The following is a 14,273-nucleotide window of genomic DNA, read 5'->3' as shown; positions in this document are numbered from 1 at the left end:
TGTAGAGGCTTGCATTTAGCTCATTAAGGCCATTTAGGCAGGGAGTGCTCTAGGGAGGCATCCTCTCACGAGCGTGCCGTGCATGCGCCCCATGTACCCACTTTTGACTTCATTTGGGGCACCTGTGAAACAAAGCAGGTCATTTCAGCGTGTGCTCTAACCAGTGCTGTGCTTGAACTGGGTGCTGCCAAAGAATCAGAATACTTTATTTTGTGCTAAGTACAAAGGGGGTTTGTACCTGTCATTGCTTTTGACCAGTTGCACTTGGCAATCATCTGTTGTTCCTAAGAGGACATCGAAGGGGGGGGGGGGGGGGTGTAGGGTTGGGGGAGGGGGGAGCACTGGCGGACATACGGCCGTGCGGCACGAGGGCCCCTGAAGTTCCGTTTTCTTCAGGGGCCCATTAAGTTTTTTGTTCTTTTTTAATATATTTTTTTTAATTTTATTTTCCACCGGGTGGCCCCGACTCCTCTCCTCCCTCCCTTCCTCACCTTGGGGGCCCCCCTCCCGGTATGCGCGGCGAGCGGCAAATCCGGGTCTCCAGGCAGACGCTAGAGGGCTCCGCCGGCAGCCGCTTGGTCTCCAATATGTCGACAGAGTTGGCGACATATTGGAGACCAAGCGGCTGGGCCTCTAGCGTCTGCCTGGAGCCCTGAAGACTTCCTGCATTTGCCGCTCGCTCGCTCTCCCACCGCGCATATCGAGAGGGGGGCCCTCCGAGGTGAGGAAGGGAGGGAGGGAGGGAGGATGGGAGTCAGGCCCCCCACCCGGATACTCAAAGGGCTACCTGCCTACCCACCCGGCTTCCTTCCTACCTACCCACCCGGCTACCTAACCACCCACCAGGCTTCCTACCTACCTAGCCACCCGGCTACCTAACCACCCACCTGGCTTCCTACCTACCTACTCACCCGGCTACCTACCCACCCACCCGGCTACCTAACCACCTACCCACCCGGCTACCTACCCACCCACCAGGCTTCCTACCTACCCACCCGGCTACCTACCCACCCACCAGGCTTCCTACCTACCTACCTACCTACCCACCCGGCTACCTAACCACCCACCAGGCTTCCTACCTACCTACCCACCCGGCTACCTACCTAACCACCCACCTGGCTACCTACCTACCCACCCGGCTACCTACCTACCCACCCACCCGGCTACCTACCCACCCGGCTACCTACCTACCTACCCACCTGGCTACCTACCCACCCACCAGGCTTCCTACCTACCCACCCGGCTACCTACCCACCCACCAGGCTTCCTACCTACCTACCCACCCACCCGGCTACCTAACCACCCACCAGGCTTCCTACCTACCTATCCACCCGGCTACCTACCTAACCACCCACCTGGCTACCTACCTACCCACCCGGCTACCTACCCACCCACCAGGCTACCTACCCACCCGGCTACCTACCTACCTATCCACCCGGCTACCTAACCACCCACCAAGCTTCCTACCTACCCACCCGGCTACCTACCCACCCACCAGGCTTCCTACCTACCTACCCACCCGGCTACCTACCTAACCACCCACCTGGCTACCTACCTACCCACCCGGCTACCTACCTAACCACCCACCCGGCTACCTACCCACCCACCAGGCTACCTACCCACCAGGCTACCTACCCACCCGGCTACCTACCTACCCGGCTACCTACCTACCCACCAGGCTTCCTACCTACCCACCCGGCTACCTACCCACCCACCAGGCTTCCTACCTACCTACCCACCCGGCTACCTACCTAACCACCCACCCGGCTACCTACCAACCCACCCAGCTACCTACCTAACCACCCACCCGGCTACCTACCGGGCTAGTTACCAACCCACCCACCAGGCTACCTACCCACCCACCAGGCTACCTACCTACCCACCCACTCACCAGGCTACCTACCTACCCACCCACCACGCTACCTACCTACCGGGCTAGTTACCAACCCACCCACCAGGCTACCTACCCACCCACCCACTCACCCACCCACCACGCTACCTATCCACCCAACCACCCATGGGAGCTGCGCGCCGGATGGAGGCTGGGACAGGAGGTCTGCTGCTGCAGGTGAGTAAATGTTTTTGTTTTTTTATTTATATTAGCAGGTGTATGTTCTGGGCAGGTCTGCCACATGATTGCATGTATTTTCTGCGCAAATCTGCCGACATGATTGCATGTATTTTCTGGGCATATCTGCCGACTTGATTGCACGTATTTTCTGGGCATATCTGCCGACTTGATTGCACGTATTTTCTGGGCATATCTGCCGACTTGATTGCACGTATTTTCTGGGCATATCTGCCGACTTGATTGCACGTATTTTCTGGGCATATCTGCCGACATGATTGCACGTATTTTCTGGGCATATCTGCACTTCGCGCGCCGCAGGTTGTAGCCACGCCCATATTTTGCCGCGGCGCGCTACGCGCGCCGCAGGTCATAGGGGGCCCACAATTACAATTTTGCACAGGGGCCCACTGCTGGCTGTGTCCGCCACTGGGGGGGAGGCTGGTGAAGGTTCAGCAGTGATGGCCCAGTTCTTCATGAAAGAAACCAGCTGTGATGGCTGATGCTGCTAAGGATCCCGATTGCTGATACTTGGCATTTGGCAGTGCTGTCCAAGGTGTTCCAATTCAAAAAGTGCAGTAGTGATCATTTCTGTGGTGGGTCCTGACTCCTGGACAGGATGTGGCAGGGCTGGTCAAGATAATCTGGACATCACAGAAGCATCCCTCCTTACTTCTGGACCAGCAGCTAGCATCATGGAGGGAATGAACCAAAAGGTGTCCCTGTGGAGCAGCAGCCGCCGATGGATGGATGGAGCCAGCATCCAGCGAGGCCAAATGAGTGGTGTCTTCTGACCACAGTGGAGCCCTGACCTACTTAGTCAAAGTGGTGGACTTCACTCGGCCTGTACCTGCACAGAAAACGGACCCGGGCAGTGGCAAGGCGGAAAAAAACTTAAGGTCCAGAACTCCCCATGCCCCGCACCAGTGTCCCAGGCTACACAGACAGGACCACACTGTACACCTTCAGTGGGGGAAACAAAGTAAATTGGGAGGGAAAAGGGAGAAAAAAAAACAAGAAAAGGTCAGAATCCTGTGGCCATGGCTGCCATTTACGGAGCCATCTTCTTGAATGTTATTATGTCCATGGCCATGCAATTAATTAACGTTTGCCCTGCGCTAAAATGGTGGTCGGCGCATACTCATACATGCCCTTTAAATCTGATTTTTACTTCAATGCAGTTTAGATCTGCAATATGTGAATTATAACCAGAATTTAGTCTATGCCCATTAATAATTAACAGATCAAAGCATAACACAATGTAGGATATCAATATGAAAACTGATTCTGTATTGTTTTTTTTAACTTACAGTTTCACAGTCTTCCGGATTCACAGGTTCACAGGTCTTATTGAAAAGCACGGAATAAATCTGTCCATTTGATTCTATGCAGCCATAGGATACACAGCTATCGCTGGGTGAAGGAAAGGTATCACCAACCTTTAAGAAAGCAAATGTAACTTTTAATATTAAAAACAAACAAACAAAAAAAAAACCCTATAACACAAGAGGCAAAGAAAATGAAAGGAAAAATGAATTTAATAAATCACCATCAAATGCTCCGAGAAACAGTGGCGTATCTGGGTAAAATAGCGCCTATGGCAAACACTTAAATTGCGCCCCCCCCCCCCCACATCCCCAGCGCCGCCCCCAAAAAGAGTCTCATTCCCCCATAATAAAAGCAGCCAGGTGCCTCAAGATAAGAAATTAAATAGCCAGGTGCGTCAAGATATTAAGTAGATTTAAGTAGCAGTGTCCCCTATTTACATAATTTGAGTAGATATGTTCCACAAACAATAGAATTAAGAAGACACATGCTTCTAGATATCAGTATAAGGTAGTTATACTGTATGTGCACCCCACATTTAAAAAGTGCTCATCTAAGGACAGTTATTGGCATGACTATGTACTCTGTACAGTGCTGCAGAAGATGTCAGAGCTATATAAATACATACTAATAATAATATGATTGGACATTAGACTATGAGTATGGTAGGATTAGATTGTGAGCTCTAAAGACAGTTATTGACATGACCATGTACTCTGTAAAGTGCTGCAGAAGATGTCAGAGCTATATGAATACATACGAATAATAATATGATTGGACACTAGACTAGGACTATGGTAGGATTAGATTGTGAGCTCCTCTGAGGACAGTTATTGGCATGACCATGTACTCTGTAAAGTGCTGCAGAAGATGTCAGAGCTATATGAATACATACAAATAATAATATGATTGGACATTAGACTATGACTATGGTAGGATTAGATTGTGAGCTCCTCTGAGGACAGTCAGTGACATGACTATGTAGTCTGTAATGTGCTGCAGAAGATTTCAGTGCTATATAAATACATACAAATAATAATATGATTGGACATTAGACTATGACTATGGGAGGATTAGATTGTGAACTCCTCTGAGGACAGTTATTGACATGTTCTCTGTAAAGTGCTGCAGAATACTTCATTGTTATATAAAATACATAATAATATGCTAAGACATTAGACTGACTATGGTAGAATTAGATTGTGAGCTCCTCTGAGGACAGTGTGTGACATGCCTATGTACTCTGTAAAGTGCTGCAGGAGATGTCAGTGCTGTATAAATACATAATATGGTAGGACATTAGACTATGACTATGGTAGGATTAGATTGTGAGCTCCTCGGAGGACATTCAGTGGCATGCCTAGGTGCTCTGTAAAGTGCTGCAGAAGCTGTGCGTGTGTGATCCTGTGTTCATAATAATCCCTTCTATAGATACTTTGAATAGTGGTAATCATTAACAAGCTGTTCCCCATCTCCATCTGGCACCTCTGACACTGTAGTTGCCATTGGCAGGTTTTGGTGCACCTTATCAATGGTTATGTATAGAGTGCTTGGGGGGGCCTCAGTGTAAAACTTGCATCGGGGTCCACAGCTCCTTAGCTACGCCACCGGTCCTACATCTTGCAGTATAACCATCTTATACATGCAGCCAATTTTAGCCTGAAATTGGTTGCATGATCGATCAGACATGCACTTGGCGTCACCAATTTTCATCCGATTATAATAATCAAATCAGATGGTCATTGGCCGCCAAGTCACCTGATGTATGGCAACCTTAAGACCTTCTTAACAGAAAATGATAAACAGCAACTATACTTTATAAAATTAGGATGCAGAGAGCTCAAGAAGTTAGGACCAGCAGTGAAAGGGTTATTGAAAGAAAAATGCAGGCTAGAGTGAAGAGCAGACCATAGTGCAGAGGTCAGGTCAGTGAAAGAGTGAATAGTGGAAGGAAGGGGGGAGGAGCAGCTTACACAGTGTGTCTGGTTGTTGTCTGCAGACTGTCCCTCCTACCTGAGCCAGTCTTAGCAAAGCTGCAGATAAGAGCTAGGGAGTAAAGAGAACGAAGCACTGCCTGCCCACCAATTATCACAGTAATGTGGATGCTGGTGCATCAGGTCACTAGGGGAGGTCAGGTGACTTGTACTCTACGCTGAACATTCTGTCCATCCATAGCTGTAAGCTGTATCAGTAGACAAGCGCAGCCTGTGTCGTGTGTGTGCAAGAAGCAAAGCTGGGCTGCTGGGACTGGAGACAGATTGCCTCTTTCTTACTTTGCACATGTCTCCTCAGCGCCCATCTTTGCTCTAGTAGTCTCACCCTGCCCAGTACCTTTAGGAGCAGCAACTTTCTTTCCCCTGCTCCTTCTGACACATCGCACTGCACGTGTTGGAGATACAGTCGCACTCCTTAGTGTTGTCCGGATCATGAACGATTCGGATCTTTGATCCGAATCTATTTTATGAGTCGATCATCCGAATCATCAAAATGAACGATTCGGATCGCAAAAGGGGCGGGGCCAGGAGCGACACGCCCCCTCTCAGCGGGCAGCGGGGTCCTGGAAGCAGGGATCGCTCTGTTGTATGGGAGGCAGCCTTGCAGGGAGACAGGTAGATGAGAGAGAGGGGACATGGGTGCCACTGCCAGATATGTGTAGAGCACACACACTGGCTATAACGTGCTGCTCATTATAGGCTGTCTGTTCCGTATAGTTGTGCTCAGTGAACACATTGGAAGTTTTTGGCTCAGCTCAGCACAGCTCAGTAACTTTACAGACACTGTGATTGAAAGGCAATATAATCCTCCTGCAATCGGCACTAAACAGCTGCACTTATCTTCTGGGAATGCTTTCTTTCACTGTGCGACCTTTTCTTTCAAAGTGTACAGATGAACATATAGGTGAAATATATGTAAAGCATATGACTTCAGCATGTGGGTATTACGTGCAAACATTTCTGCTCTCTGCTCGTCCCTCCTCCGTCCACTCCCTGCCCTCTGTCCATCTTCTCCCCTTCTCTGTGTGTCCACCCCCCTCCCCTTCTCCTGTCCACAGACCTGTCCTGCTGTTCATTTCACCCCCGAATGCTTCCGGTAGTAAAATGATCCGAGATTCGGATCAAAGATCCGGATCTCTTCAATGATCCGATTCGAATCATCCGGATCATTGAAAAGATCCGAACTTCCCATCTCTAGCACTCCTGCCTGGCCGGGATCACATGGGGCCGGGCAGCCAGTGAGAGAGGAGTGAGTTACAATCCTCTCTCTCACTGGCTGCCCAGCCCCATGTGATCCTCATGCATGCAGGCTACAAGCGTGTGTATCTCTGCAGTCACAGTTCCCAGCCATGGAAACAGTCGGGGCGCTGCTGGTTGTATTACATATTAGCCCCGGTTCTCAGCCTCTAGCAACGCTGGCTCCTGCCTGCCTGTCTGTGTCACTCGGCAGCAGTGCAGCTACACAGGGATGTTTTTAATTATGCGTCCCTTGGGAGGTGAATGACAAGGGCGCCTATAGCAGGTGCCCTATGTGCACGCCTCCAGATCCGCCTCTGCCGAGAAATGATTTTTCCATTTCAAGATACTCCTTGTTACTGGAGCTACCATTCATGTAAGTATAGTCCATAATAATAATAATTGCAGTATTTGTATAGCGCCTTTCTCCTGTCGGACTCAAAGCGTTTCCGAGGCAGCCACTAGAGCGCACTCAGTATACTTACACAGATGCTACCTATAGTTAGAGATGGCCCGAACCTCCGATTTTTGGTTCGCGAACCGGGTTCGTGAACCTTTGCCAAACATTCGATTTGTGCAAACTTTTTCGAACCGTAATAGACTTCAATGGGGAGGCGAACTTTGAAAACTAGAAACACTTAGGCTGGCCACAAAAGTGATGAAAAAGATGTTTCAAGGGGTCTAACACCTGGAGGGGGGCATGGCGGAGTGGGATAGATGCCAAAAGTCCTGGGGAAAAATCTGCATTTGACGCAAAGCAGTGTTTTAAGGGCCGAAATCACATTGAATGCTAAATTGCAGGCCTAAAGTGCTTTAAAACATCTTGCATGTGTATACATCAATCAGGGAGTGTAATTAGAGTACTGCTTCACACTGACACACCAAACTCACTGTGTAACGCACCGCAAACAGCTGTTTGTGTTGTGACGGCCGTGCTGGACTGGTGCGCACCATGGCGAGATTACTCTTCCACAGTGATATCAGGTAATGTCTGACTGCCTTGTCAACTTTCAATGGTTCTTTCTCTACCATTGTTAAAGCTTACATCTATTTTTTTTAAATTAAATTTTCTGCTGGCTGTTCAGTACCTACAATGAGAATCTGTTATGGAGGGCAAGTCTGAGTGACCACGGGTAATGGCCGGGATCAGGATTCGATTCCGGTCCAGAGTGGGAGCCTGAGAACTGGCTACCACCACTGCACATCCAAGTAAGGACCCATTTGCTGTATAAGTAATGTACCTGCCCTGACCGTGCTTTGAAGACCAGGCATCTGTGGTCAGCTCACGTAGGTAGGTGGGTGCACTGAAGTGAACAACAGCAGGTAGGTATATGCAGTAATGGCTATTACAATGTGCACCTGTCACACACAGACAGGTACCGGACAGGCACAGTGACACTGCGTGCGGCTCAGCTCACATAGGTAGGTGGGTGCACTGTGAACAACAGGTAGGTATATGCAGTAAGGGGTATTGCTGGGCCTGGCAGTGGTACACACAGTTTGAATTACCAAGGCTGTCTATGCAACAAGGATATGTGAGGGATGACCTTATTATCTTTTATGTCCTACCCCCACCCGAGACACTCAAATAGCCGGCGGTCATTGCTTCATTGTGATACGCAAGCACCTTCGCCGCGGCAAGGTAATGATCACAAAGGGGGATGGGCACATGTACATGCCTTTTGTTTTTTTGTTGCAGCCGCCCGCAGTGCAGCCAGAAAAATTAGGCAGGCATGTACATGCCCTAGAAAAATTAGTGTAGCGGCCGCTGCTAGCAGCGCCCTTAAAAATTCAGGAATCCGCCTAGAGTCCTGGACCCTGTTGGTGGTGGCGGAGAAGGCAAGTGGCCTGCAGGCAGAGATGCTGTGTGTGGGGACTGACCTAGTCTTCGGTTGTGCAGTAGCCCTCCGTGATCCATTCCTCATTCATTTTGATAGAGATCAGGTACTGAACACTGTGGTGACTTAGGCGACTTCTCTTCTCAGTGACAATGCCTCCAGCTGCACTGAAGGTCCTTTCTGACAGGATGCTTGCGGCAGGGCAAGAGAGAAGTTGTATGGCAAATTGGGACAGCTTTAGCCACAGGTCAAGCCTGCGCAACCAGTAGTCCAAGGGTTCATCGTCGCTGCTCGCATTGTCTACATCCACACTCAAGGCCAGGTAGTCGGCTACCTGCCGGTCCAGGCGTTGGTGAAGGGTGGATCCGGAAGGACTATGGCGAGGAGTTGGACTAAACAATGTCCGCATGTCCGACATCACCCTGAGATCGCTGGAGCGTCCTGTCCTTGGACTTGGGAGAAGGAAGGTTACTGCCAGTGGTACCTTGATTGGGTTGTGCAGTCACATCCAGTGGTGCTCAAATACCCCTTTTAAAAATTCGAATTTGGTCGAATTCGAATAGTAAATTATTCGAGGTCAGTCGAATATTCGAGTCGAATATTTTTTACTATTCGATTCGACCTCGGACTTCGAGCTCACTATTCGAGTCGGTATTCGAGCTCACTATTCGAGCTGACTATTCGAATTGGCCCAAAATAGCTTCCAACACTTGTTTTGAGGGTGAATGATGCAAGAAACATCTTTTTTTCCAAGTAACAACAGCAAGTGATTATGTGGGGATGTTCCTTTAAAAAAAAATGTGGAAAGAGAAGTTGTGTCCTTAATTTGGTTCAGTAGTGTAGTGTTACTGTATATACTTGTTCTTCTTCTTCTTTATCTTTCTTAATCTTCTTCTAGATCTTCTTCTTCTTCTTCTTCTTCTTCTTCATCATCTTCTTCTTCTTCTTCATCTTCATCTTCTTCATCTTCTTCTTCATCTTCTTCTTCTTCTTCTTCATCTTCTTCTTCTTCTTCATCTTCTTCATCTTCTTCATCTTCATCTTCTTCATCTTCATCTTCTTCATCTTCATCTTCTTCTTCATCTTCTTCATCTTCTTCATCTTCTTCATCTTCTTCATCTTCTTCTTCTTCTTCTTCATCTTCTTCTTCTTCTTCTTCATCTTCTTCATCTTCTTCTTCTTCTTCTTCATCTTCTTCATCATCTTCTTCTTCTTCTTCATCTTCATCTTCTTCATCTTCTTCTTCATCTTCTTCATCTTCTTCTTCATCTTCTTCTTCTTCATCTTCTTCTTCTTCATCTTCTTCTTCTTCTTCTTCATCTTCTTCATCATCTTCTTCTTCTTCTTCATCTTCATCTTCTTCATCTTCTTCTTCATCTTCTTCTTCTTCATCTTCTTCTTCTTCTTCATCTTCATCTTCTTCATCTTCATCTTCTTCTTCTTCATCTTCTTCTTCATCTTCTTCTTCATCTTCTCCTTCTCCTTCTTTTTCAATATCGTCTTCTTCTTCTTCTTCACGTATTTCTCTTTTCAAATTTTTTTTTAAAGAAATGCAGCTATTTTTGAGCGTAACAAATAGCTGGTGGGCGCACGCATGTTGGAAGCGCCATTGTATGTGCTCCCTGGCAGTGGAAACACAAAGACAGCAGGAGGTAAATTCAGCAGCAGGAGGAGGAGGATGAGTGTGTGGCAGCAGGCAGTCAATGAGGCAGGCAGCTCGCCGTGACATAATAGCCCTGGTACCTAGCGGTGATACCAGGGCTGTAAATAAACACAACAGGAGGTCCCAGACAGCGGTCGTGCAGCCCACATTGTGTCCAATACACAACTGGGACAACACAGTTTTCAACCCGGGCACCTCAGAAAAATTAAACCTTTTTTTTTTTTTATTGGTTTTTTTTGGTTTTGGTTTTACAACCAATATAGCTATTGTTTTGACGTAATAGCTGGTGGCAGAGTGGCAGCAGAAGGTAATTCTGTGTACCCTGGCAGTGGGAAACACAGACAGACAGCAGCAGCAGGAGGAATGGAGGAGCAGTGTGAGCAGCTATTGTTGTGACGTAATAGCTGGTGGCAGAGTGGCAGCAGACGGTAATTCTGTGTACCCTGGCAGTGGGAAACACAGACAGACAGCAGCAGCAGGAGGAATGGAGGAGCAGTGTGAGTGTGGCAGCAGGTAGGCAGCGTGACATAATAGCCCTGGTACCTAGCGGTGATACCAGGGCTGTAAATAAACACAACAGGAGGTCCCAGACAGCGGTCGTGCAGCCCACATTGTGTCCAATACACAACTGGGACAACACAGTTTTCAACCCGGGCACCTCAGAAAAATTAAACCTTTTTTTTTTTTTATTGGTTTTTTTTGGTTTTGGTTTTACAACCAATATAGCTATTGTTTTGACGTAATAGCTGGTGGCAGAGTGGCAGCAGAAGGTAATTCTGTGTACCCTGGCAGTGGGAAACACAGACAGACAGCAGCAGCAGGAGGAATGGAGGAGCAGTGTGAGCAGCTATTGTTGTGACGTAATAGCTGGTGGCAGAGTGGCAGCAGACGGTAATTCTGTGTACCCTGGCAGTGGGAAACACAGACAGACAGCAGCAGCAGGAGGAATGGAGGAGCAGTGTGAGTGTGGCAGCAGGTAGGCAGCGTGACATAATAGCCCTGGTACCTAGCGGTGATACCAGGGCTGTAAATAAACACAACAGGAGGTCCCAGACAGCGGTCGTGCAGCCCACATTGTGTCCAATACACAACTGGGACAACACAGTTTTCAACCCGGGCACCTCAGAAAAATTAAACCTTTTTTTTTTTTTATTGGTTTTTTTTGGTTTTGGTTTTACAACCAATATAGCTATTGTTTTGACGTAATAGCTGGTGGCAGAGTGGCAGCAGAAGGTAATTCTGTGTACCCTGGCAGTGGGAAACACAGACAGACAGCAGAAGGGCAGTACACAGCAGCAGCCCACTGTAGGTGTGAAATGTGTGGCTGCAGGCGACGTAATAGTCAAAGTGAACCAGGCTGGCTTAGTGAGCAGGAGCCAGGAGGTGGTAAAGGGTGGTAAGGCACATTAACGATGGTACTAAGTTCCGGCAGCCAGTTCATGTCCCCCTCTCGCCGACAACAGGGGCCAGGAACTCGCCTTCCACCCACGCCTGGTTCATCTTGAGAAACGTCAGTCTGTCCACAGACTTGTGAGACAGACGTGAGCGTTTCTCGGTGACCACGCCACCAGCTGCACTGAAGCAGCGCTCGGACAGCACGCTGGAAGGGGGGCAGGACAGCACTTCCAGGGCGTACTGCGCCAGCTCGCTCCAGATCTCCATGCGCTTGACCCAATACTCCATGGGATCAACAGGGGCATCGCTGTCAAGCCCGCTGTAGGACCCCATGTAGTCAGCCACCATGCGGGTCAGGCGCTGGCTGTGACCGGAGGAGGATGCTGCTGCATGCATCTCCTCTCTAGTCACTGCTGCCGGAGCCTCTACAGTCCTGTAGAGCTCGTGGCTGAGAGACAGCAGGTCTGTGGGGCGCTTGCTGCTGCTGGATGCAGGCACCTGCTGCTGCCTCTGTGCTGGCTGCTGGACAGTGGGGGTGGAAGGCTGGGGGAAGGCTTCCTCCAAGCGCTCAACAAGGGCCTGCTGCAAGCTCCTTATTTGTTGCGCTGGGTCTCCTCCTGCAGGCGGCAGGAACTGGCTCAACTTCCCCTTGAGGCGTGGGTCCAACATCATGCTGATCCAGATGTCCTCCCTCTGCTTCATCTGGATCACCCTGGGGTCCCTGCGCAGGCACGTCAGCATGTGCGCTGCCATTGGGAAGAGGCGGGCCACGTCTGCTGGCACATCGACGTCAGTGCTGTCCTCCTCATCCTCCTCCTCTGCTGCCTCATCCTCTCTCCACCCCCGCACCAACTCAGCTGCACTGCGCTGATCCCCCTCATCAGCAGCCAGGTCAGGGACCTCCACCAAGTCCTCCTCCTCCTCCCCCTCAGAGGTGGACTGTGCAGCTGCTTGCCGCTCCTGCTGGTCCAAGGCTGCCGCTCCCTGTGCCAGCAAAGCATCGAGTGCCCTGTTCAGCAGAGAAACCAGGGGCACCCACTCGCAGACCATAGCATGGTCCCTGCTCACCATGTTTGTGGCCTGCAGGAAGGGAGCCAGCACTAAGCACACCTGCTGCATGTGCCTCCAGTCATCATCGGGGACGATGGACGGGATGTTGCTGGTCTTGTCCCTTCTCTGAGCTGCGGAAACAGTGGCCAGGGCAAGGTAGTGGTTGACAGCGTGCTTCTGTTCAACCAGACGCTCCAACATCGCCAGGGTGGAGTTCCAGCGAGTCGGAACGTCAATGATCAGCCGATGGCGTGGCAGATCCAGCTCCTTTTGCACGTCTTCCAGGCTCGCACAGGCTGCAGCCGAGCGCCGGAAGTGACGCACAACGTTCCTTGCCGTTTCCAGCAGCTCGTCCATCCCCTGGTAGGTGCGCAGGAACTTCTGCACCACCAGGTTCAGCACGTGGGCAAGACAGGGGATGTGGGTCAGGTTTCCCCTGTCTATGGCAGCAACCAGATTGGCCCCATTGTCGGACACCACCTCTCCGACTCTGAGGCCTCTGGGGGTCAGCCAAATCCGCTCCTGCTCCTGGAGTTTGGCCAACACGTGGGCTGCCGTCAGCTTGGTCTTGCCAAGGCTGACCAAGTGCAGCAGCGCTTGGCAGTGGCGGGCCTTCACACTGCTGCTGAGGCGGGGGGTTTGGCCAGGTGTGGCGGAGGATGGCAGAGGATCGGAGGAACCCGCTGCAGTTCCCCTGACCCTGCGGGGTGGCACCACCCACTGTGTTGCTGCTGCTGCTGTGCCCGCTGCTGCTCTCCCATCCTCACCCCCTTCCACCAAGCTGACCCAGTGGACAGTGAAGGACAGGTAGCGGCCTGTCCCGAAGCGGCTGCTCCAGGAGTCCATGGTGACGTGGACCCTTTCACCAACCGCGTGCTCCAGCCCTCGCTCCACATTGGCCATCACAAAGCGGTGCAGTGCAGGAATGGCCTTGCGGGCGAAGAAGTGTCTGCTGGGGAGCTGCCAGTCTGGGGCTGCACAAGCAAGCAGCGCCCGCATGTCGCTCCCCTCCTGCACGAGCGTGTACGGCAGGAGTTGGGAGCACATGGCCCGTGCCAGCAAGCCGTTCAGCTGCCGCACGCGACGGCTGCTGGGAGGCAGAGCCCTAACCACCCCCTGGAAGGACTCGCTCAAAAGGCTCTGGCGTGCCTTTTTGCTGGCACGGGAATCAGCAGACGGAGCAGAGGAGGCCACTGAGGACTGGCTGCCAGAACAGGCCTCAGTGTCGGCGGCAGGAGTTGCAGAGGGGGGAGGAGCAGGGCGTTTCCGCACTCCTGCTGGTGCTGCTGGAGGAGCAGGAGGGCGGGTGGCTGCTGTTGCTGCTGCTGCTGCTGAAGGCTGTGCAGTGATGGGATTGGTGCCACTGCCAGCACCAGATGCCTTCAGCCTCTGGAACTCCTCATGCTGGTGGAAGTGTTTCGCAGAAAGGTGGTTGATCAGCGAGCTGGTGCTGAACTTCAAGGGGTCTGCACCTCTGCTCAACTTCCGCTGACAGTGGTTGCAAGTGGCGTACTTGCTGTACACTGTGGGCATGGTGAAAAACCGCCAGATTGGTGACAAAAACATCCCCCTACGGCATGGAAGCGCTGCTGCCTGTTTCCCTGTGGTGGTTGGGGGGGGGGGGGGGGTCTTGGGTGCGGCTGGTGGTGGTACTGGCTGATGCTGCTGCTGCTGCTGCTGAGCCTGAGACACCAGCAGGCTGT

General features: G+C 50.9%; 1 protein-coding gene across 1 annotated transcript in view; it reads right to left on the bottom strand.

The window, feature by feature from the left end:
• Nucleotides 1–14,273, bottom strand: part of LOC137539091 (hemocytin-like) — a 207,839-nt gene that overhangs the window by 36,283 nt on the left and 157,283 nt on the right. Inside the window, exon 16 of the mRNA XM_068261570.1 lies at nucleotides 3,379–3,507. Coding sequence (XP_068117671.1) covers nucleotides 3,379–3,507 — 129 coding nt within the window. The remainder of the gene's footprint in view (nucleotides 1–3,378; nucleotides 3,508–14,273) is intronic.

Source organism: Hyperolius riggenbachi, chromosome 11 (assembly GCF_040937935.1).
Source record: "Hyperolius riggenbachi isolate aHypRig1 chromosome 11, aHypRig1.pri, whole genome shotgun sequence".
NCBI lineage: Eukaryota > Metazoa > Chordata > Amphibia > Anura > Hyperoliidae > Hyperolius > Hyperolius riggenbachi.
Note: the sequence above shows the minus strand (reverse complement) of the source record. Positions and strands in the feature narration are given on the sequence as shown.